The following is a 25,166-nucleotide window of genomic DNA, read 5'->3' on the forward strand; positions in this document are numbered from 1 at the left end:
GGATGTCAAATTCATTATCGCAATAAGAATTTTAAGTGATAAAATTAGAAATCTAAGCATAACATAAAGTAATGACAAAAGATAAATTCTAATAGCTCAATATGACGGGCATTAACAATCAATTACAAACTATTCATAATAAATTATACCATCAAAATTGAAAAATCATAAATTAAGCTTACAAAGACAAAAATCATAAAACATGAAAAACAATAAATAGATATGAAGATAAAAGTAGGGGGGGTAACGTGTGTGTCTATATCTATATATGGGGGATTGTAGCAATATAAATAAATATATAAATATTACAGCAAAGTAAATAAATAAATATACATGTTATATATATATACACATCCAAAAATTTAAACCAAGACAAAAATTACTGTAATGAAATAAATTAAATAAATATAAAGTCATAATCAAATAAATAATATACATGTACATAAATTGTATAAACCACATAAGTAAATATAAACAAACCCAACAAAGGAAATGAAAAATATAAACAGAATAAATTTTATATATTTAAACAGAACATATTATATTAATTATAAAACAACATAAATAATGAGTTATACCGTAAAATACCAAATTGAGAATGATAATGATAAATGTATAAATAAAATAACGTAAAAATAAATATTTCACAATAAAACAATATTAAAAGGATATTAAGTTAAAATAGAATAATAATATAATATAAAATAAAGAGGCAAAAATAAATAACATAAAAGAATAACATGATTTGTAACAAAAGTATTAAAATTGCAAATGATAATTAGCAAGAGAATAATTGGATAAATGAAAGCTAGTATAGAATATTATTATATACTACAAGAATATATTAATAGTTAAACCTTAGATTCTTAGAGCCAACTCATGCTGATAATGCATTATGAAAATAAGGAAATATAAAGAAGATTAGAGAAATGAGCAAGACACAAGGGAGAATTGTAGAGAAGAATGGAGTATATTCTTATCTACTTGGATGTGCCAATCATGTATTACATAGGCCTCTACTTATAAGGCTTTAACCTCATCAAGAATAACATAAAATAAATAAAAAATTAATTCACATGAATGCACAATACGTAACCTTTGAGTTATGGAATGAAAACTTCTAAAAACCATTCATTAAAGAGGTTACGGAGTGTGAAATATGAAAGATCAAGGATTAGGGCAGTTTGTGGACATCCATATAATTTAATATTTATAACATTCTAAAGAAAATTGACGATTTGTACTTATGTAATTAAAGCAAAATGCAAGACACCCAATTTGTTAATTTGATACTAAATGTAACAGTTTGATAATAAATTTATAGAGACCAAAAAAATTAGTTAAATTAATTATTTCTAAAAATTTATTTTAGTAAAGTATTATTAATAAATACCCTTTAATAAATAAAAAAAAGATAAGATACTTAGATATTCTATGGTCTTGTTTAATACGAAGTGTTGAAAATGAGAGATATGAACTGAGATTGTCATTGGAAAAAAAATCATTAAAAACGCATTTAGCATTAGTAATTACTTGTTATATGGGATTGCCATGGAGGTGGGATTTGGGAATAGATTTTCTCATGCTAAACACGCTTTTAATAGATTTTATCAATCTTAATCTCAATTCGTACCCTCATTTTTAATCCTTTATACTAAACAGGATTGATAAAGTTTAATCAAATAATTAAAATTAAATCCATGGATATTTATTATTTGTCATACTCAACAAAATTTTTTTACAAAATTCATATGTAAAATTGCTAATCATAATTAAATTTTAAAAAATTAACCAGAGTTTAAAAACAAATTCAACCAATTTTGCAACTAACATAAGTTTAAGAGAGAGTGTAAGTGGCAAACGTAAAAATAATAAACTCATACAGTCAACTCATGAATTTGATAACAATGACCTCAATTCATTGTATTTTTCAAATTTATAATATTTTTATCAAACTTTTCTTGTTTATGACACATAGAAATGGAATTTTCATAAGGGATAATCCCATTTAAATCTAACTGAAATATTAAAATTCAAAATTAGGCCTACACTTTGAATGCATTCCTAATCATGCTAAGAGGCCTAATTTGGGATTTATAAATGTTGATAAAAGTCTAGAATACCCCTCTATAATTATAATATGAGTTGTTACCTTTATATTTTTTTCCTCACAAATTCTTTTTCAGAAATTTTTTCTGGATTTTCCTGAAATTTGAAAATAGTAAATCTTCAATAGATGATAGAAAATTACAACATAGTCCTTGATTTACATTAATAATTACTCCAGCACCATTATTAAGGTAACAATGTAGGTAACTAATATATTTTAATTTTAGATGGGTTTAATTTCTGCTCATTTTTAATATTGATCCACCTTCCATATACTTAATAATGCAGACAAACATACAATTTTTTTAAATTAAACTTGTACTTTTTCTTAATAGAATACACAATAAAGAGTGAAAATTTTATTCAAGCAACAAATTATTTACAGATAAGGACAGTATTATAATTTATTATTTTCATATTTTAGGAAAAACATTTGTAAGGAAGAAATATATATAAGTATCAACTCATATTTTAATTATAGAGGGGCATTTTTGTCCTTTAATAATATTTATAAATCTCTAATTAAGCCTCTTAACCTAATTAAGAATTTATTCAAAATGAAGGCCTGATTTTGAATTTCAATATTTCAACTGAATTTAAATGGGATTTTCCCTTTTCATAACTTCTAATGCAAATTAAATAATAAAAAATTTATTTCTCAGTAGACATATTTTATTTTGATAAAAAAGATACACAATTTTAATAAATAACTAATTTAATTCATATTTTTTAATATTCGATAGTAGTAATTTTTTTAGAGTAAAATACACCGACTATCCTTATATTTTATCTTAATTACAGAAACCTCCCCTTGATTTTGAAAATATATATAAACCTTCTTTACAGTTAAAAAATATGTTACACAAACCTCCCTCCTATATTTAAGATTTTATTTTCATCCACCCAAACTGTTAGTTGACTGTTAAGTTTGACTTTAAATTATTTTTTGACCAAAATGCCCCTTTTTAAATTAATAATTATTTAGGCACTTATATTTTCCAAAAAATATTTTTATAAAATAAAAAAATAATTATCTTTAAAATTTCTAATATGGTATAAAATTTATTAATTTTGATCTAAATCATAAGATTTTATAATTTTCATATTTTACTTTAAATCATAAAATTAGTTAAATTTTTAATCAAATCTTTTATGTTTGCATTAAATTTTTAATCAAATATTTTATGTTTACCTTAACTGAATGAAATTAATGCCATTGTAAAAATATAATTTAGAAATTTATTAGAATGATGAATAAAATAACAAATAAATTTTATTTTGATATAAATTTCAGTTAAAAGTAATATTTTTAAAATATTTCTAATGGTGTTAACCAATTAGATTAAACTGTATATTTTTAAAATAGAAAAAAAATCTGTGAAGTTGATGCAAATTAAAAAAATAGTCAGAATATATATATATTTTTTAATTTGGAATTTACGGGAGGGGCTGATGAATTCAGTTAACTTCGGAGGAGCGCGCGGAGTGAGAAGATCGGGTCCACAGAGAGAGGAATCTAAAGGTGGGTCCCATGCCGTGTCACCCACAAATGAAAACCGTAACCGCCAGATCCGGCAGGCGAATTATAGCCGCATTGATTGATGGCTTGGCAACTGGCAATATATACGATTAAATGATGGTTCCATTATTTTAGGAATTCTGATCTCTAATAGTGCTGCCAAACCTGGGTCACCTTTTTGGGTAGTTCCGTTCGTATACACCAGTAATCTCAGGTCCGACATTCTTTTAGGGGTTGATGACCCTTACCCACAAAAAAAAAAATAATAATAATAATAATAATAAAACCTTTTAATTTTCCGATAAATACTGCCTCTTCTTCTCGCTCAATCTACCACTCCAAGTTCCATGTTCCATCTGTTATGTATTTTCCCTCGTCGTCTTCCCCTTGAATGAGGGTGTCGATGCCAGCTGTTCTTCAGGCCTATATGGTCCTACATGTATTAATCCACAGCTTTCTTGAACTGCATCGATCTGCTTGTTACGGATTTGAGATCAGTTTCGACTGATAATTAACAGTTATTTGTTGCAGCGGTTCAAGAAAGCTGTGGGAAGATACAGATAGGTCCAAATCATCATCAATCAACTTTCAAGCTTCAAGATAGGGTCCGCCTTTAAAACTTGGTATTACCATTAGATCTGCAGGTTTCTTTCATCATTTATATATATATATATATATATATATCATATCAGGATCATGAGATGTAGTGATCCAGTTCTTTATGAATATACTCCCTCCGTTCCTTATTATAAGAGACATTTGATGCTTATGACATGTTTTTATATATAAGAGACACTTAAAAGTTGTCTCTACTTTTTTTGTGTTGATTTCATATTTTACCCATATTTATTTTGTCTTCAACTCACACTCTTTCTCCTTTCCACTTCTCTTTCTTTTAATAATTTAATTATTCTCTCTCATACTCTCTCTCCTCATTAATGAGGGTATTTTTGGAAAAAAAATTACTCGTCTCTTATAATAAGGAACGGAGGGAGTATGATCTTTGATTCCAACTGTTGATAGGCGCAGAATCACCATGAGGAAAAGTTCAGAATTTCGTGCTTTTTCTGCAGATCTTCTGATAGTTTTTAATTTACAGGAGAAATTGATGAGATCTTATTATGGATATCTTGAAAGGGGTGCATTCATCATGATCGATCCTAGATTTCTAAATAAAAACATGTCTTTCTTATATGTAATCCATCTTCATCAAACCTTTCTGTCGGCAAATGTCAGAGGTGACTGCTCATCACCATGTGCTTTGTGCTTTGTTTGTTCGTATTATCTATGCAGAACTAATCCACCACTAGGGACTTTATATCTATATTATTATATTAGTAAGATTGGAACAATTGTACCTACTTATCTACTAATTAAGGAAAAGTTCAAAAGAGACGAAAAATTGTTTGGTGCATCCTAATTATATGAACATATACTATTGTTTAATTATGTCCATATATTTAGTTGATTGGACCTTATATTTGTCTTTGGCTTTTTAAAGTTTGGTCTCATTTCTATGGTCTAGTTACAGTTCAAATTAGATCCTTTAAGTTTAAATATACCCATAGTCTTTAATATAAGAGCTAGTTGACTAATTTGAGTAAATTAAGAAAATTAGTTTAAGTTAGTTATCTATAATAAATATGTATCATTTTTTCTAAAATATCTATACTAATCGAGTATACTGACCAGAACTACAATTATTATAACGATTACCTTAAGAAAAAATAGATAATATAAAAGAGAAAGTAGGTTGAGACCTTACATTAATGATCAAAATAAAAGTTAAACAAGCACTTATATTAAGAACTGAAAATAGTATAAAGAAAAACAGGCACCAAAATGGGTTCTGCATGATACTCTATAACAGATCCGAACCATTTAGGTGCAAAGGGACCGAAACTTTTTTTGGAGTTAAAACTTAAAAGATGAAAGTGATGATGAACATATGTCAGTTATTGGCTGAGTTACGTGGAGAGCTGACTTGCTTTTACTACCGTTGCACTCGTTTTCTCTCATGAGACATGATACGTATAAAGAAGATATTACAAGGGCTTTCTTTCTGTGGCCATTCCCCCCCCCCCAAACAAAAAAAAAGGGGTATGAGGGGAGGACCCCGCCAATCGATCTTTGGGTCCTTTTCTGGACTCTTGACCTTCTATCTTGGGCCTTGTTCACGCTCGAGAAGTGAGAGTGTGTTATTTAACGGATTACTTTTTCTATCAAAAAAATATGTCTTTTGATATTTGAACTTGTATTATCTTTTTTATAGGGATAAGCCAATTATCACAATAATCGATACTTATTGATTTTTAATAGGACTACACATGGTCAGGGCTGGACAGGATAAGCTCCATACCCGATATCCAGTCCAAAAAATGAGCAGGCTGTGTTTTGCAGCCAGATACCCAGTCCTGCCTGATAGATGCCCTAACGATTTTGGGCTAGGCAAGGGTGGGTTGGGCAGGGTGGGCTTTTTTGCCCAACTTAGTGACACCTTGCCCATATCATATATATAAAAAAAAAATTATCATGTTTGAGACAAAGTGAGAGGGAAAAAATTTATCACGAATGACTCAATTACTCGTGTATATATATAAGGCTTATGTAGTCTTGTTCTTCATCCTTTAATTTCTTGTGGGAAGTAACAAAATATTTAATAATTAAAAAATTTAATAATTGAGCTAATTCTGTAGTTCAATTCTTTAGTTTATTTATATAGTTGGTGGATTTTTTATAGTCACGTGAAAGCACAAGATTTGAAATGTGGTTATTTTTTTTATAAGAGGAAATTTGACTTGGAGCAATTTAGCATATTTAATCTTATATTTTTCATATTTGGTTATTTTATATAATTATAATTTTTATGCTCCTTTCATTTTTTCTAATTTTACCTAATTTTTTAGTCAAAATAAAGGGAATAATTGCTTAAAATGATATTATATTATATATTATAATACATATATAATTATATATTTTTTTGGGCAGGGCAGCATACCCTGCCCGTGAGTCAGCCTAGCCAGAAAATGCTTATTTTTGCTCGGGCAACTTTTTGTTGGGCTTAATATAAAAGAGAAAGCAGATTGAAACCTTACATTAAGGATCAAAATAAAAGTTAAATAAACTTTTATATTAAGGACCGAAAATGGTATAAAGAAACAGACACCAATATGGTTTCTGTATGATACTCTATAACAGATCCGAACCATTTATGTACAAAGGGACTGAAACTTTTTTTGGAGTTAAAACTTAAAAGATGAGAGTGATGATGAACATACGTCAGTTATTGGTTGGGTTACATGGAGAGCTGACTTGCTTTTACTGCCGTTGCACTCGTTTTCTCTCATGAGACATGATACGTATAAAGAAGATATTACAAGGCCTTTCTTTCGGTGGCGGTTTCTTTTTTTTCCCGATACGAGGGGAGGACCCGCCACTCGATCTTTGGGTCCTTTTTTGGACTCTTGACCTTCTATCTTGGGCCTTGTTCAAGCTCGAGAAGTGAGAGTGTGTTATTAAATGGATTACTTTTTCTATAAAAAAAATGTCTTTTGATATTTGAACTTGTATTAGCTTTTTTATGGGGATAAGCCAATTATCACATTGATAAATACTTCTTGGTTTTTAATAGGACTGCACATGGACAAGGCTAGGCAGGGTAAGCCCCATGCCCGATGCCCAGCCCAAAAAATGAGCGGGCTGCGTTTTGCAACTCGATACCCAACCTTGCCCGGTAGATGTCCTAACCATTTTGGGCTGGGCAAAGGTAGGTTGGGCAGGACAGGCTTTTTTGTCCAAGTTAGTGATACCTTGCCTATATCATATGTAAAAAAAAAAATTATCATGCTTTGAGACAAAGTGAGAGGAAAAAAATTTATCACAAATGACTCAATTACTCGTATATATATAAGGCTTATGTAGTCTTGTTCTTCAACCTTCGATTTCTTGTGGGGGGTAACAAAATATTTAATAACTAAAACATTTAATAATTAAGCTAATTCTGTAATTCAATTCTTTAGTTCATTTATATAGTTGGCAAATTTTTATAGTCACGTGAAAGCACAAGATTTGAAATGTGGTTATATTTTTTTATAAGAGGAAATTTGACTTGGAGCAATTTAGCATACTTAATCTTATATTTTCATATTTGGTTCTTTTATATAATTATAATTTTTATGCTCCTTTCATTTTTTTCTAATTTTACCTAATTTTTTAGCCAAAATAAAGGGAATAATTGCTTTAAATGATATTATATTATATATTATAATACATATATAATTATATATTTTTTTGGACAGGACCAAATGGGCAGGGCAGCATACCCTGCCCGTGAATCAGCCTAGCCCGAAAATGCCCATTTTTGTTCAGGCAACTTTTTGTTGGGCTAGGCTTGGCTTTTTTTTGCGGGCTCAAACGGACTTGTTGAGCATGCAGACCTCATGCACACTCCTAGTTTTTGAGAGCTATCTTGAGATAACTAAGTAGGGGAATAATAGAATATTGCACTAATTTAGTACTTCCTACCTACCTACACTAAATGGTTTTTTAATTTAGTGTTGGTCGAAAAGACACTATAATTTGAAGACAAGTTGCGACCAATGGGAATTTAATTTTGTACATGGGATATACTCCTCTAGTCCTATTTATAAGAGAGAGAAGACTTTTTTTTAGTCCTATTTATAAGTCATTTCATTAAATTTTCAATATGAATGTACTATTTTGTCATTCATTTATTATAGTGTACATAGTTATTTCGTTTGAAAGGTATATATATTAGATAGGGGTAAAGTTAGAAAATTGTTATATTTTAATGGAGAGTTAAACATTTTAAGGTTTTTCTTGGTCTGTGTGAAATATGCTAAAAGTGTCTTATAAATAGGATCAGATGAGCAGCTGGCCAGAGTTGTGAATCCCATTGGAAAGTAATACTCCTCTGCTCCTATTTATAGGGTAGAGGAAGAATTTTTTTTTGTTCTATTATAAGTCACTTTATTAAATTTTCAGTGTGAATGTACTATTTTATTCTTCATTTATTATGGTGTAGATAGTTATCTCTTTTTGAAATGTGCATATATTAAATACGGGTAAAATTTGTTGGAATGGCTGAACACCCAAGAGGGGGGGTGAATTGGGTGTTGATTAAAATTAAAAATCTTTTCGCAATGTAATGAAATTCATAAGAAATTCTGAGTATAAAAAACAATGAATCGAGATAAGCATAATCACAGTAGTAAAATGGTTTAGCTGGAAATATAAAGAGGTAAGGGAAGAGAAGATACAAACAGTGATTTATCCTGGTTCGGTCCTCACTGACCTACGTCCAGTCCCCAGGCTCCCCCTGAGATTTTCAATCCACTATCTCCCTCAAGTTTAACATGGGTACTTGAGAACCACTACAACCACAAGTTTGATCCGGGCACTTGTGTCGCCACTTACAATCCTTAGACTAACCAGTCTAATTCAACAACAACCTCTCACTGAGGTAATACTCCCCCTTACACACCATAAGGATACAATCTGATAATGATAATGAAGATTGAATATTTCTTCTCTCAAAGAAGTGATAGATGAATCTTAAGCACGTTTGGGAAACTCTCCTCTCTATCTTACGAATACATATGTTTTTGTCTATGAGCACAGAGACAGGGAGTTTTCTTCGGAGCTCTAAATGAGAATATGTTGATTCGGCATTTTAGCATTTGATGTTGTAAGCTCAGACTCTTCTTTTTTTCTTTGTTTTGAATGCTCTTCTATTTATAGATGATGTTGGGTACTTGACCGTTGAGCATTTTCTTCCCGTTTGGCTTGAAGAATATGACCGTTGAAACTAGCCGTTGGAAGCTTCTGACAAAAGTCGATTCTTCACATCATAAATTCGTTGTGGCTCTTTACCTGAAATAATCTTCCTCAGATCAAGTGATAAGTATCTGATAATCTTAGAAACAATAAGTTGGAAAACATGGAATCAATCATCAGATATTAGATATTCAGAAAGTAAGATGAACTTACTTGATCGATGTCTTGATCGATAAAGCTTTGATCGATTATTATCGATTAATTATATGAAGAAAAGATATAGCAGATATATGCAATTATCGAATAGATTATGGATCATATGATGATCGAAGAAATGATCGATAAATGATGAAACATGAAACAGTGAACTCCGAATGAAATATGCAAGGTTAATCCCTTTCAAGTTTCGTTTGCCTTCGTGTCTTTTCGATAAAGAGTTATATGTTAAAAGAAGGCTGAGAAAAGCTTGAAAGAAAATAGATCATTGATTTTAAGAATCATCATAGTCGACTGATGTTTAAACGAAAACGTTCCATGATCGAACAAGTGATCGAACACTTGTTGATCGAACAGATTATCGATAATCCAAGTGTTACAGAAATGAAACTTCAGTCATTGATGATCGAACAAATTATCGATAAATGGATGATGGATAAGGTTATCGATAAACAATGAGTAAGAATATATTCAGTGGAAAACACAGACTATGGATTAATCGAACAGGTGATCGATCAATGAATATTCGATCAAGTGATCGATAAAATGAAAAACAAGATTTAATCCTGTAAGGTAAAGAAACTGATTATCGATCACGTTATGTGAAAACAGGAGTTTCAGGAAATCGGATGATCGATCATTTTATCGATAAATCAATGATCGATTAGGTGATCGAAAAAATGATTCAACATAAGTTAATGCAGTGAAGATAATAATCGATCATTTGATCGATAAATGTTTGATCGATCAATTGATCGATAAAAGATTTTGAACGAATGGTTTTGACAGAGCACTATATCGAGTAAGAAGACATGTAATATTCGAACAAGTTATCGATAAAGGTCTGATCGATTAAGTGATCGATTATTTCCTGCAACATCTTATATTAAGCAGCTATACCAATGATCGATTAGTTGATCGATCAATCTAGCAAGTTATTGAGCAGACTAAATTATCTATCACGTGATCGATAAAACTTGACAGTTATCGATCAAGTGATCGATAAACATATTCATCTATAACGTTATCCAAAAATCATTTATCCAACATGTTACTGATAAAACCTTAATAATATGTATGAAGATAAAAGAGAAGAATTGAGGAGATAGTACCAGTAACTTGATGAGTATGTAGCTGCTTGATCAGGCTCGAGTAACATATGATAATGGCTTTTCATTTCTTCATCTCTTCTAGAGCTTTTACTCAATAACATGTTTGAGTAGCATGTTGTTTAAGAGCTTAATCAATCTATGTAGAACTTCTGGTTTTTACCTCAATAATTTCGAATTCTGATTCAAGCAAAACGAAGGTCAACTTTGAGTGATCATAAATCTTCCAATTCAGCTCCAAATTTTGCAAATGACCTATCCCCAGAAAGCTCTTTGAGTCTACTTTCTAATGCAACAAGAATCACCCCAAATTTCGTTGTGGTTGCAAAGTTATCGTCATCACAGTGACTAAAGGTCGGAATAAAGGCGTTAATCCTTACTGCAATCTTTCGAACAACATATCTCCCTCATATGAAACTCTTTGAAGGTGAATTTGGTGTCCATGAACCGTGTTCTGAGTCTAGTTTCATATGAATCAAGTTTCACCTCAAACGGATTTGTGATTTGAGAGATATTGAAGAAATACCGAACCTATGTCAGAGCTGAACGAAGAACAGAGCATAACAGAGGATGTATTTTATCGATAACTTGATCGATAAATGGATGATCGATCAAGTGATCGATAATTGCCCATGAAAATCACCTCTGAAGCTTATTTTCCATGTTTATATGAAGGGTGACTCAATATATGATGGTATAACTTCCCGTTGTATATTTTAGCTTCGACTGAGCCATTCAAACTTCTGATTGAGTATAGCAACATTTAACATCAAATCTATGAACTTGAATCTTGATATTTTCATTTGATCTTGCAAGTTCTTCTTTTCTCAATCTCTCTTCTTCTTCTTCTTCCTCTTGATCATTCTCCATAACTCAAAGTGCAACATAATAACTCCTTTCTTTTCTTGAGGAAACTACACAGATAGTAAGTATGATAGTTAGTCAAAATATGAGATAAATAATTTATGTAAACTTTTTGCTCTATTATTTGACATCATCAAAACTAATCATATCTAACAAAATTAAAAATTGTTATATTTTAATGGAGAGTTAATGCATTTTAAAGTTTTTCTTGGTCTGTGTGAAATATACTAGAAGTGCCTTATAAATAAGACCAGAGGAGTATAATGATTCAATTCTTTTCTCTTGTCCCACAAGTTTGTGGTAACTGATGATAAAGCTTTTGTCCTTACAGAAAAGGATAGATCTTATTGCTTGGTCAATATTAGAGCCGGGAAACGGCCGAGCCCGTTGGGCTAGCCCATTTAAGCCTGTTTAAGTCGAGGACGGGCTTGTATTTTGGAGCCTTGAAAGGAAGTTGGGCTTAAAACAGCTAGCTCTGTAGAGTCAAAAATAAACGGGCCAACCTTGTAGGGTCGTGGGTCAGCTTGTTTAAACCCGCAAACATTTTTTTTTTTAAATTTCTATATTTTTTTCTCAACTTAAAAAGAAAAACACTAACATTTTACACATAGCATACTCTTAGTTTCACTTACCCCAGCTGCTCACACAGATAGCATTCATAAAAGAAAAAAAAGCATAGTTGTTGGAAAAATAACAAAAAAAAGTTGAAAATTTCAAAATTTAAAACTAGGCATATTCACAAAAATGTATTGTTATTTATAAGTTGTCAAAACCTATTAAAATACTGTGTGTGTAATTTTATGATCTTTATTTGTCATTCTTCCATATTTTGTATACTTGAAATAGAATTGGTCAAAGAATCTTCGGAATTAAAATAAAAGTCTATATCATTTTTATAGTTAAAAACAAATTTAGAACTAGGGATGATAGACTTTTTTTTTTGGTTGGCAGGACAAATGATTATTCTTTATATATACTGTGTTTGTTAGTTAAACTTTTTTGTTAATTATTTATAGTTAAACTAGATTATCCGCATTGTAATTATTTATTGAACTTGGTGCTTATTTAGTTATTTATGTCTGTCCTCTATTTAGGTTATTTATTTAATAGACTCTATTACACTGTGATAGATATTTAGACATGATGATGTTTATGTTTGTGACTTAATTTTATTTATATTTATACCTTTTATTAGTAATTTTATTGTTTCATTTTTATTATTTCTATAAAATATGCAAAAAAAATTATTAAAAAATTACATCTTGGTTAAACGGGTCAAAAACCTGTGGACCGGCCCAAGCCTGTCATTTCACGGGCCGTGTTTGAAAAAATGGTTCATTTCTGAGACTCGGGCTTAAACAGGCCAGCCCATTTAAGCCCAAGCATGTGACGGGCCGGCCCGTTTTTCCAGTACTGGTCATAATGTAATGTTATAGATATTATATATATATAATGGTTATTAATATTTTAATTTGAGTTCAATATGACATTTATATTTGTTGATTGTTAAATTTGACTCTTAAATTTTTGTTTTCACCATATACCCCTCTTTGACATAAAACATTGTTTAAACATTTCCAAAGAATAATTTTTTATACAACATGAAATAATTCTAATACATATATTTCCAAAATTTGCAATGTTGTAAGATTTATTAATTTTGATTATATTGTAAAATTTTATAATTTTAAAATTTTCATCACATAGTTTTTTTTTTATCAATTTCATCATGTGTAATTAAATGCATATTTCTTTTAAATCGCTGAAAATATATCTCAAACACATTTTTTATTAAATACAACAAATGATATAAATTTGAAAGATTGTATAAATTATTTAAATTTGTAATTTAAAATTTTTTGCTACAAACACTTATAAACACATTTCTTTTGATACATACTTATAAACACGTTTAGTCAAGTGTATTGTTTAATCAAGTTTTCTCCTAAATAAATAATTGTTTGAAAAAGGAAGAAATAAAATTAAAGAAAAAGAACTCTTCAATTGTTTAGAATACTTTTAACCAAAATTAAAAATTTAGTATGAACAGTGCTAGATTAGTAAATAAAACGTATTTCAATATTTTTTAAAAATATTCTTAACTGTTAAGTTATTTTACTCTTAATTTTAAGATAAGTATCATCCAAACCACTAATATAACATAAGTATCATCCAAACCACTAATATAACATAACGCTCGTTGTGGGTAGTTTAATTCTGTATGTGCCTCATGCCTCACAAGTTACAACTATGTGATTATTCATTCCTTTGAATGTGCATTATTCTTCAAGTAATGAGCATTTGGCATTACTTATTTAAAAGGACTCGTTTTGCTTTTAAAAATCAAGGTATTGAAAACCAGATCGGTTACTGAATTGATCAAAACAGTAGGATAAGCATCAATGGATTAGACCGAAATCAACTTGAAAGTCAAACTGATGAGAAATTAAAAATAAAAAATAATTTAAATTTTTATAATACCATCCAAAGAGTAAATGTCAATTCAGTACCTTGAATCACTAATAAAATAATCATATACTTACAGTTTCCTTCTAAACCTTCTTTACAATTCCTTTGACAAATTGAAATCATAATAGCATGCTATCAAAAACACTAAATATTATATTCATCCTAACAAAATATCAAGATAGATATATGATAACAAAATATTCTAGGAAAAATGACACATAAAGAAACCTAAAATTATAAAATGCTAAAATGGGAAGCTAAGCAAATGTATTACTAGATAGGGAAGTGTTGCTTGATTTGGAATTATGCAAATGTTGGACAATTACCAAACAGCCCTTCTGTCAGTCAGAGTTTGAAAGCGGAGAGAGAGAGGTGCGAACACTCGTGCACTGCCTACTCGTGCTTCCCGGTTTCTCGCTTCCACCATCCCCATTGTTGCCCTAAAAACGCCAGCAAGTTGGACAGTTGACAACCCCGAAATAGCGTGTGCATAAGAGAGCAGAGGAGTTGGAAGTGGAAGGGTGTGCTGTTTGAAGGGCGAACGTGGTCGCGTCTGACTGATTGTGTGGAAAGACGAAGGTTGGCACATGGTGATTCACCATTGCAGTTAACAAGCATCAACAACATTTCACTAAGGTAAGTTTAGGCATTTAAATTTCGTGCTGTGGTTGACGTTTCTGGGTGAGTCTGGGGAGCAATGATTAGGCAATATTTAGATATGACGCGATGAAGTTTGTGAATGTCACACCTTACTTATATAGTACCTTAGCAGTCATTTAAAACCATTCCAGATCACTTTGGATGGTCTCAAACTTAAAAATTTCACTTTGGACGTTAATTTTCAGAAAATTACTGTTCATTGTCCAGTTTTCAGATTACAGGTCCAACTTTGAAAAATCATAACTAATTCTAGAAAAATCGTATAGAAGTGTTCCAAAATTCTACAGAAAGATATTTCAATGCTCTTTAAAGGAAAATATTCAATTGGACTTATTCTTGCCCAATTCGTACAGTTTATTGGATTAAGATTACTATTTATTTGGTAAAATCTGGACTCTCCAGATTCTGCGCCTTAACTTTGAAAATTCATATCTCTTCGTATACACATCTAAATGAGGTGATTTACCACTCATTTTAAAGCTTGGGATGTGTACTATGAGTCTGCCAAATCTCGTGACTTAACTCATTCATTTGATAGGTCAAACTGAAGCTCAAAACTAACTGCTTCAGGACCTATGTTTTATCCCTTAACATCTCTTTACTTTAATTCTTTTTATTTCTTTGGCATACCTAACATGGGCTTACTTTTTCCCATTCATGCTCATGCCTTCCTATACATACCATAAGCTTTATAATTAAATACATGGCATTCACAACATAAGTCATAACATAGGAGAATTATACATTGAATATTAATATCAATCATTAGCATCAATAATTCTCCACTTCTTCTCCTTGCTTCTCATGCCATTAGTGCCCATCATTGATTGACCTAAATGGTTGGTTAGGGAGGGGGTGAGATTCGGGGGAATCTCAGTAGCAAACAATACCATATTAATCATGCTAAATGGATGCTCATGCACTACACGCAACTTGTTTATTCTCTTGTTAATTAGTGACATACTATCATGCTCAAAGCTAACTTCTTGATGCATGGCCATGGAGACATAATCTACTCATCATGAATAGCAATTACAGCAGCTAAAACATGTCACAACAACATGCAAATAACATGTACACGGCAACACACAAGCATACCACATCAAGCAATGACAATAGGTAAGTTCACTACCTTGTACCTCAAGCTTTCCTTTCACTTTTCCTTTGACTCCCTTGACTTTCCAACCATGGTAGCTTTCGGTCAATATCATTAAACATCCTTTTAGATGTTCCAAGATCCTAAACATAATCACATTGGTCACACAACCCATTAGGACCAAGAGATTACATAAAGTTCAAGACTAGCTTTCTTGAACCTCAACCCTTTCTCCTAGTCTTAGGGTTTTCTTTCTAACTTTTCTAACATAAATCTCATCATTTCCAATCCTTATGATCCATTTCTTGTCAATTAGAACCATTTTAGATGGCTTTAGATTCAAGAATATCAAATCTGGAAATTTTGGTTCGCGGGTACTGTTCACGCAGAATCTCCAGAATTTTTGCTCAACTTTGAAAATTCATAATTAATTTTAGAAAAATCAAAATTGAGTGCTTCCAAGTCTCACTGAAATATCCTTAAGTTAATTTTGAACAAAAAATAGTTTCAGGAACCAATTCTACGTTGAACAGCACCGGAATTGTACGGAACTTGACACTCTTCTAAAAGTTCAACACTGTTTTCAGATTTCAATCTCTAACTTTGAAAAATTACCATAAATCGTACACATATCCAGATGGAGTGTTCTACCCATGGATTTAAAGCTCACAGAATGTACTTTAAGCATACAAAATTTCAGAATCAGATATGAACATTAACTAATTCGAAATAGGCATCAAATCAGATGCTACAGCCACCACATACCTTGATCTTGAAGCTTGAACGTAGGTGAACTTTCTCTCACTAGAAATAGCTCTTTCTCTCTCTAGATGCAAGAGTGGCAGAGTTTCCCCTATAGATCCTTGCTTGGCTGAAAATGAAGGGGAGGGAATGCCTATTTATAGCCAAAAATTTGACTTGAATGGACCAAAATACCCTTGGTGGCTAATAGAAAGGGTAAGGGCAATTTTGGAACTTCAAGTTGACTTTTACATCATCCTTGCATCATCTTCTTGCATCATGCTTGCCTCAACCTTCTAGAAGATGCCAAGTGTCATAAAAGTGGTAGAGGAGATGAGAGATTAGATCCTAGCCGTTGGATCAAACTTAATTCCTCCGAATTTACTTGGCCCACGTTTCTCTGGCTTCTTTTATGGCCTTCCGGAGCTTAGAAAATTGTTCTGTCTACTTCATAAATTCTCTTTAATTCTAGAGAATATCTATAAATTTTTTTATGCCATAACATTTCCTTTAAACCTTGCATAAAAATTCATTTACCAAAATGCCCTTTTATCAGCAAAATCGGCTCTTTAATTTATTAAAGCCACTCCATTGGCCTTTTGGTTACGGAACTAATTTTATAAATTAGTACAAGCTTTCAACCATTTAACTTCATTTTTGTATACATTTTTGAGGTCTCTTGCTATTTTAAATAATTACCTCACATGGTATACTTTTTACTGGTAATAACCTCATAAATTCCATTGAAGCTGCCTCAGGGGTATTTTCATCTTTTCTCTTCACAGAAGAGCCTTAGAATATTATTTCCTATTTTCTAGGATTTTCTTGGAATTCTCTACATAGTCTTTCATTTTTACCCCTGTTGGTCATAACTTTCTGAATTTACAGTTTAGTCCCTTCTTGGACTTAGCTTCATATAATCCTCTTTTTGAGGCTTCTAGCTTAACTTTTGGCCTATATCTAGTCTCTTTTCTCTCTCTGGGCCTTCGAGACTTTACTGGAGCCTCTAACTTTGATTACACTTTAGCCCCTTAAAACTTTTACTTTACAGTTTAGTCCCTGAAACTGCTTTGCCTTCCTTTCTTATCTTTGGGACTTCTGCTCAAAAGGGGTCTAGTAGCCTATCCAATTTAGGCTATTTCTAGTACTTCTAGGCCCAAAAGTTTGGATGTTACAGTGAATGATAGGAATGGCGATTAAGGGTTTTTCCTGAGTCTCTGTAGCAAGCTATTTTGTTTTTTATAACGAAGTTGAGAACTGTGACGTTAGGGAAAAATGGGTTTTCAAATCAGTAGGAAAATTGTCTGATTGACTGGAAAGATTATATGAACGAACTGGAAATGGCAATAACATACTGGTAAATGACTATGAAGGAACCTAAAATGACCATATTCATAGTAATGATCTTACTGTCTGATTGACTGGAAAGATTATATGAATAAACTGGAAATGACAATACCATACTGGTAAATGACTATGAAGGAACTTGAAATGACCATATTCATAGTAATGACCTTACTGTCAGACTGTAATGCCCATGTTAGTAATGACAATGAATTAATTGGAAATGACAATGACCTTACTGTTAGTCTGTAATGGGCATATTGATAATGACAATAAATTAACTGGAAACGACCATATTCATAGTAGCATCCTTACTGTCAGTCTGTAATAGCCATATTGTAAATGACAATGAAGGAACTGGAAATGACCATAACGAATCTGGAAAGAACTAGATATTTAGTATATGTATAAAAATTATGATTTCATGATGGTACTTTGATGACTTTGCAGAACTATACGAGATGGTGTTAGAAGAAGGGGAAGGGTCCACAAGCAAAGGAGTACACAGTGGGCTTGTGTTGCTCAGAAGGGAGTATATGGCAAAACGAGGGGAGAAGTGTAAAAACGCAAGAGAAGGAAAAATTGAAGTAAAGAAGGCATGGAGGGCCCTGAGTGAAGAAGAGAAAGATAGGTATAATGAGAGGGCAAAGAAAACGAAGCCAGAGAAAGGTGAGAAGAAGAAGTATGATGTTCTCTTGTACACCCGGTGCTCATTGCCCGGATTTCTATCATTTGCTGAGTATGTGAAGAAGAATAGGCGGTTAAGGCAGAAAGTTGAGAGGATGGGATTTGGGAACTTGCTTAAGGTGAATGTGAAGCAACTTCCACGTGATCTACTTGTGTCATTGTTGAGATGCTATGACCCACCAACGCATTTTTTGACCATTAGGGGGCAAGGGCAAGCAATTGAGGCAAAAGATGCTCATGAGTTTCTAGGTGTACCTGACAGTGGGGAGGAAGTGAAATCTGATGTTAGTGAGGATGACCCGGAATACAAGAGGTTAAAGGACACTTATTGGAAGATTCCATTTACCCAGATACTGAAGAGGATATTATCTGGGAAAGAAAGTGACAATTTTGAGTTCCTATTTATGCTTTATACAGTTGGAGCTTTTTTATATCTTGGGTTAAGCACAACCGTACATATACGTTTGTTGAAAGTGATACGTCACACGATGGATGGGTTTGGGAAATATAATTGGTCAACATACATAATTAAGAACCTGTGGAAGGAAATGGGAGACTTTGTGAAGATGACAAAAAAGAAGAAGAAAGGAAACTGCAATGTTGGAGGGTGTCTTTATTTTCTGCTGGTAAGTCAATATTTTTCTTATGGTTCACTATATTTTTGTTTTACGTTATTGTTGCAGAAGTGTGACCTATCTTTATTTGGTTTTGCAGCTGTATTTTGCTGAGCGTTTCCCGCTGAGATTGTTTATTGACCGGGGTTCAACAAGCCCCATTGAATATTGGACCGAGGAGAAGATAAAGGAGAGGGTGGAGAAAGAGAGAGGTAGCAGCATGGGAATATTGCATGGAAGCAGTGGCAGTGAGGTTTACTCAACAAGACATGAGGACAGTCCAATTTTGTAGTCTTTAGATCCGATATGTGGGAACTTAGAAAATATACGTGACCTGAGTTTAAGTAAGTCTATTAGCAAGATTGGTACTTGAAATGACAAGACTTTATTTACAAATGACCAATGAGATACTGGCATTCGATAACAATGATCAATTTTTTTGATATCTTCATTTACTGTATATGCAGGCGTTGAAGGAGTTGAGGGCTCGTTTTGTTAAGAAGCTTGAAGAAAGCCAGAGGATGTTAATGAAAGCTCTTGATGATGAGCTACTCAAACTACAGATTGGATTGAACACCAAAGTTAAGGGGATGGGGAATGAGAATGCCACTGCTAAAGAAGGGGTTGAAACAATTGGTGATGCAGGTGGTAACAATGTTGAAGAAGCTCATGATGTTGACGGAGTGGTGGAGGAGATTGCAAGAGAGGTTGCAGCAAGAAGCAGAAATAAGGAACTTGATGAGGATGAAACCAGCAAAGTAGATGATGAGAAGGATGAGGATGAGGATGAAGAAGAACATGACCTTCATGACAGGGAAGTCAGTGATGATTACATGGTTGAGGAGGTGGAAGATGAGGGTGACCGTGATGGTCATGGAGGTGATGATGATAACATGAGGATGAGGAGGAAGATGACCATGATGACAGGGAAGGAGGTCATGTGGTTGATAGGAGGAAGATGACCATGATACATGGAAGTCAGTCATGATTATGTGGTTGAAGAGGCAGAAGATGATGATAAGGAGGTTTAGGATTCAGATGATGAGGGTGAGGAAGATACACATGTACTGACAATGACCCCTACCAATGTTCCTTTGCTGTTCGATCGTGAATGGGTGAGCAGTGACAGTGGGGAGGAAGGAGGGCCTGAAAAATCGACTAAGCTTAGGAGGTCAACAAGGGCAAAGAGTTCCACAATTAAATCTCCGTGGATGGAATTCAAGGCAGCCCCGAGGACGAAGAAGCCAAAGGAGAAAAGGGACATTTTTTCACTTTAATATCCCGTAGACCCAAGGAAGAGGAAGAGGGGAAGATGTAAGTATATCCCTGGCTAGCCTTTTGTTTTTAAATAACACAGTGTGCCCTGACAATGACAGTAATAGAATTGAAAATGACAATAAAATACATGGGGATGACAAGTGATGATGTCCCCAACACCATACTTTCTGTCACTGACATCTGACAATGTTTGCAAGACTGTCATCAAAATATTTGATAAAGATGTAGACCGACAATAGCTGTTTTCCCTGGGTGGAGTGAACAAAGTAAATAATAGGGTATTTTAGAATGCTCTGTCCTTGCACCCATGATTATGTTTGATAATGTTTGGTGAGATTATTGTATCATAATGACGTTTTCACTTGTCTTCTGTAGGTGCTTAATTTGGTGTGCAAGGCAATGATGGAGGACATGAAGGCAGAGTTGGGGCCAGGGAAGAGGCACATTTTGGATGTGGATTTCATGGTAAGGTTGCATAATTCTGAATGCAAATACCAATGACAGCAATTGAATTGGAAATGACTTGTTCTCTATTAATGGATTAACAATTTCATGTCATGCAGAACATGATGGCATATGATCTAACCTAGAAAGCCCAAAAATATAAGAAGCTCTTTCTTCCTGAGTTCCTTAGTTACAACTTAGCTGAATGTGATTTCATAATTGGACCGGCTCTTGTTGGCCAACACTAGTTTTACATTGCCATTCAGCCCAGCACATTAGATTTCCACATATTAGACTCCATGAGTGACCATTTCGGAACCAAGGACAAAAAGAAGAAGAAGAAGGTTGTCATCAAAGACCTAGTGGAAATGGCTGTGGATGACTGTGTAAGAAAAAACTCATTATCTTTACCCTAGTTTTTGAACTTGTAAAATCATTAAACTTTCTATGTTGGTCCTGAATCTTTTTGTAGACGATGAGGTTCAATATTATACTGGACTTGGTCAAGCCAGGATTGGTTGGGAAAAAGCCAATGTCTCCCATGATATTTGTAGAAGTTCCCCAGCAGAATAACCTATCAGTTTTGTCAAATTCGAATTCTGTGTGGTAAATGCACATGTCAGATGTGTTAACTAACTGTGTTGATATTGTTGTGTCCACAGGAGGGATTGTGGGGTGCACTGCATGATGTGGCTGAGAAGATGGGAACCTGGTGTGACCCTTACCTACACAGAGGAAGAAGTTGCTAGCTTTCGTCGTGACCTAACATGGTGGTTGGTGAATCATGAACAGAATGAAAAACGTGACGAGGCATTGGCTCTTATTTGACAACCACAACCAACCAAGAGCACAAAGTCCAAGAAAAGGCATCGGTCTTAGGTGTCTTGATGTTAGGCTCATAATTCACTTGTCCACTGTTAGATTGTTGTATGTAATGTGCATTGTAGGCTGACCAAAAATTTACTGTGTATTGTTATGGTTAACAGAGATTGGTGTCTATAAATTTATGATTGTTGAGATCCATGATGCCAATTTATTCCCTAGTGACATGAATGAATCTGAGTTTAACCACACCAAAACAGATGATGACAACAACCCCATTGGACATGTGCTATTGGTTTCCATTTTTTATTCAGGTCACTCAATTTTACTTCAATATATCCTGTTCGTATCCAACAGAAAATGACACCAAGTGAAGCGAATATAACTACGATAATGATAAGGATAACTTGATCTGATTATATAACATCAGTTTAAGATCAACTGTCAGCTTTTGCTGATAGCATCACTGCCAATGACCAAAACAAATTTAAAAATGACAACAAGTGATCCGAATATGACAACGATAATATAAGGATAACCTGATCTGATTATATAACAACAGTTTAACATCAACTGTCATCTTATGCTAATAGCATCACTGCCAATGACCAGAACAAATTTAAAAATGACAACAAGTGATCCGAATATGACAACGATAATGATAAGGATAACCTGATCTGATTATATAACATCAGTTTAACATCAACCCTCAGCTTATGCTGATAGCATCACTGCCAATGACCAGAACAAATTTAAAAATGACAACAACTAATGCGCCATTAACAAAAGCTAACATCCCCATAACAGTAACTTCCTTTCATGTATTCAACGACAAGTGGACATTAAGATACTAGCCACACTTAATGCTCCCTTATCACTGAAATTTCTATCAGCTTACTTACAAAAAAAATGTCTCCACCTAGCTCCAAACTACAACCCCAGTCCCAAAAAAGTTGACAAGGGCGGAGCATACAACTATGTACACCAAAAAATGACCCATCCCCACTGTACTCGAAACTTCATGATGGGTTAGAATTTCTGCAATTCCTCCTTGTGTGTCCAGGTTGGTGGCATCTTCCACATTGGTATATCCGTTTGTTCTGGAACTATGATTCATCCCTGTTTACTTTTGGCCTTCCTAGTGGTCGAGATGTAATGGGAGGTAGCAACAAAACTTGCTCACTGACATTTTCTATTCTATAGTAGTCATTTGGGTGAGGCATGTCTGTTGTTACCACAAGAATCATACTGCGAGCATAAATCTTTTCTTGTGGTGACTTTTTATAGCAATTATCAACATAATCATAAACATTGACGTGCATAATCTTGATGGCAGCACAAGCATGGGAACAAGGGATCCCCGTCATTTGCCAAGATCTGCAACTATATTGGTGTAGTCTAAGATCAACCCGATGGTCTCCACGTGATGTTGTCACCCTCATTCTTCCCCCACCATAATTTTTAGCATACATATAGTCAGACCCAGCCACCATATCCAGCACCTTACTCTCTATATTTGGACTAAAGCAATTCTTCCATTTGGTCATAGCCACATAAGAGGCATGCAGCTTTCTTGCAACTTTATCTCGGTGCTCATAGATCAATTGGGGTACAGTATACTTTCTCTCATTAACCATCCATGCATTGAATGATTCTGCTATATTACTTGTAATATTGTCCCATCTTTTATATGGGAACCTGCTTTTAGCCCACCTATCTACATCCCCATGACGAATAAGCCAATCAAATAGCCTTGGAGAAAAGGATCTCATGTCATCCATTGCTGCCTCAAATTTCTCATCCGTCTTTGCATATGCAATTTTATCCAATAAATGTAGTGCATCCTCCTTTATTTGACCATTTGTCCTTGTTTGCCCCTTATTCATTTTCATAACTTCTAAACTAAAATTCTCCTTGATGTGTCTATAACAAAAGGCATGCCTTTGACTCCCAAAGATTGATGCCACTCCTCCGATCATAGCATTGTGTCGATTTGATACAATCGTTACTTCCACAGAACCCAGGATTTTTTTTATCATATAGAAAAACCACGTCCAGATATCTAGTGTTTCTCCCTTGACAATTGCAATTGCAAACGGTAGCAACTCGTTATCTGCATCATAAGCTGAAGCTGACAACATTGTCCCCTTATATGGTTCGCTTAAGTGAGTTCCATCAACATACATAATATGCCTCGCGCCACCCAAGAAACCCTCAATGCATGACCCGTAGGCAATGAAAACACGCTTAAACCAATTCCCAATAGTAGTCCATTTAGCCACGGATTTTTCATCTGTTTCCTTTATCCTTTCGCATACCCATGGTGAGCATGTATGATTGTTCAGGCCTGCCATATATGTCTTCCAATGACTTCTCTTTTACTCTATAAGCCTGTTTATATGTTAGATCAATCCCATACTCTCGTTTCAACTTCTTCCTTATCTCAGAAGTGCGCTTGTCTGCATGATCCCTCATCTCATCAATTATTATTGATGAGTTCAAACTAGCTCTTCCACTATGCATCACGTCTAATCTATCTTAGGCAGAATGAACATGCCAGTTTATAAATGTCGTCACTCGTAGCACATCATAACTCTTCCCCACATGATTTGCACATAGCTTCCATGGACAGCCCTCAACTTTACACCTCATCGACATGAATTCCTTGCTATTCCTCACATACTTGGCCACAAACTTGTTTGCAAGTGCAAAATTGTATGCAAACACCCGAAATACATCTGCACTAGAAAAACGTTAGCCCACTCCTATAAAAAGTCCCCTCCATTCCGCATGAACCATCTCACTACCATCCATATCTTCAACTCCGATAGATGTATCCACATTAGGGGGCCCACTTATTTCATCATTGTCACATTCACGAGCATTTTCTTCATTGAGCCAGCCATGATCACAACACAAACTAATGGGAGACGCATCCAGTTCCGTTTGCTGTGACATGCCCATGAATCTCTCTGTTCTGCATTCAGAATGACAAGACTCGTTAACATAAATGACAAGATGAAATTCATAAATGACAACAAATAGTTAGGACAAACTTCCACTTACATTTCTACATTGTCCCTTGGTTGGGGACCCACCTGCCTTTTTTTGGCCACATACATATGACCCCTGTTCCCATTGTATTGAAAGAGGTTATGCATTTCAGCATTGTCATGAAGGTCAATCAGTGTCTTCTCATCAAAGGCCACTGTGTACTTAATGTCATAATTTCTTCCATCACCACTAATCCACTCACATATCATTAGCCTTAATTCATCAAGTGTCAGCCCATCCTTAATGCTTCTTAACCTCACGCCACCTCTATTATATCTCACTTCACCTTCACCATTTGTCACAAATTTCCCTCCCACATGAAAATAACAGAACAGCTCCTTCCC

At 33.6% G+C, this 25,166-nt stretch overlaps 1 protein-coding gene across 1 annotated transcript; it reads right to left on the bottom strand.

Annotated features, from left to right (window-relative positions):
• Nucleotides 1-22,874: 22,874 nt before the first annotated feature.
• Nucleotides 22,875-23,909, bottom strand: LOC114725047 (uncharacterized). Its single transcript, XM_028911501.1, has one exon. It carries the CDS (start codon nucleotides 23,907-23,909, stop codon nucleotides 22,875-22,877), a length of 1,035 nt encoding a protein of 344 aa, XP_028767334.1.
• Nucleotides 23,910-25,166: the final 1,257 nt, after the last annotated feature.

The sequence above is a fragment of the Neltuma alba genome, unplaced genomic scaffold (assembly GCF_004799145.2).
Source record: "Neltuma alba isolate B1F8T4 unplaced genomic scaffold, ASM479914v2 tig00012216_pilon, whole genome shotgun sequence".
Lineage (NCBI taxonomy): Eukaryota > Viridiplantae > Streptophyta > Magnoliopsida > Fabales > Fabaceae > Neltuma > Neltuma alba.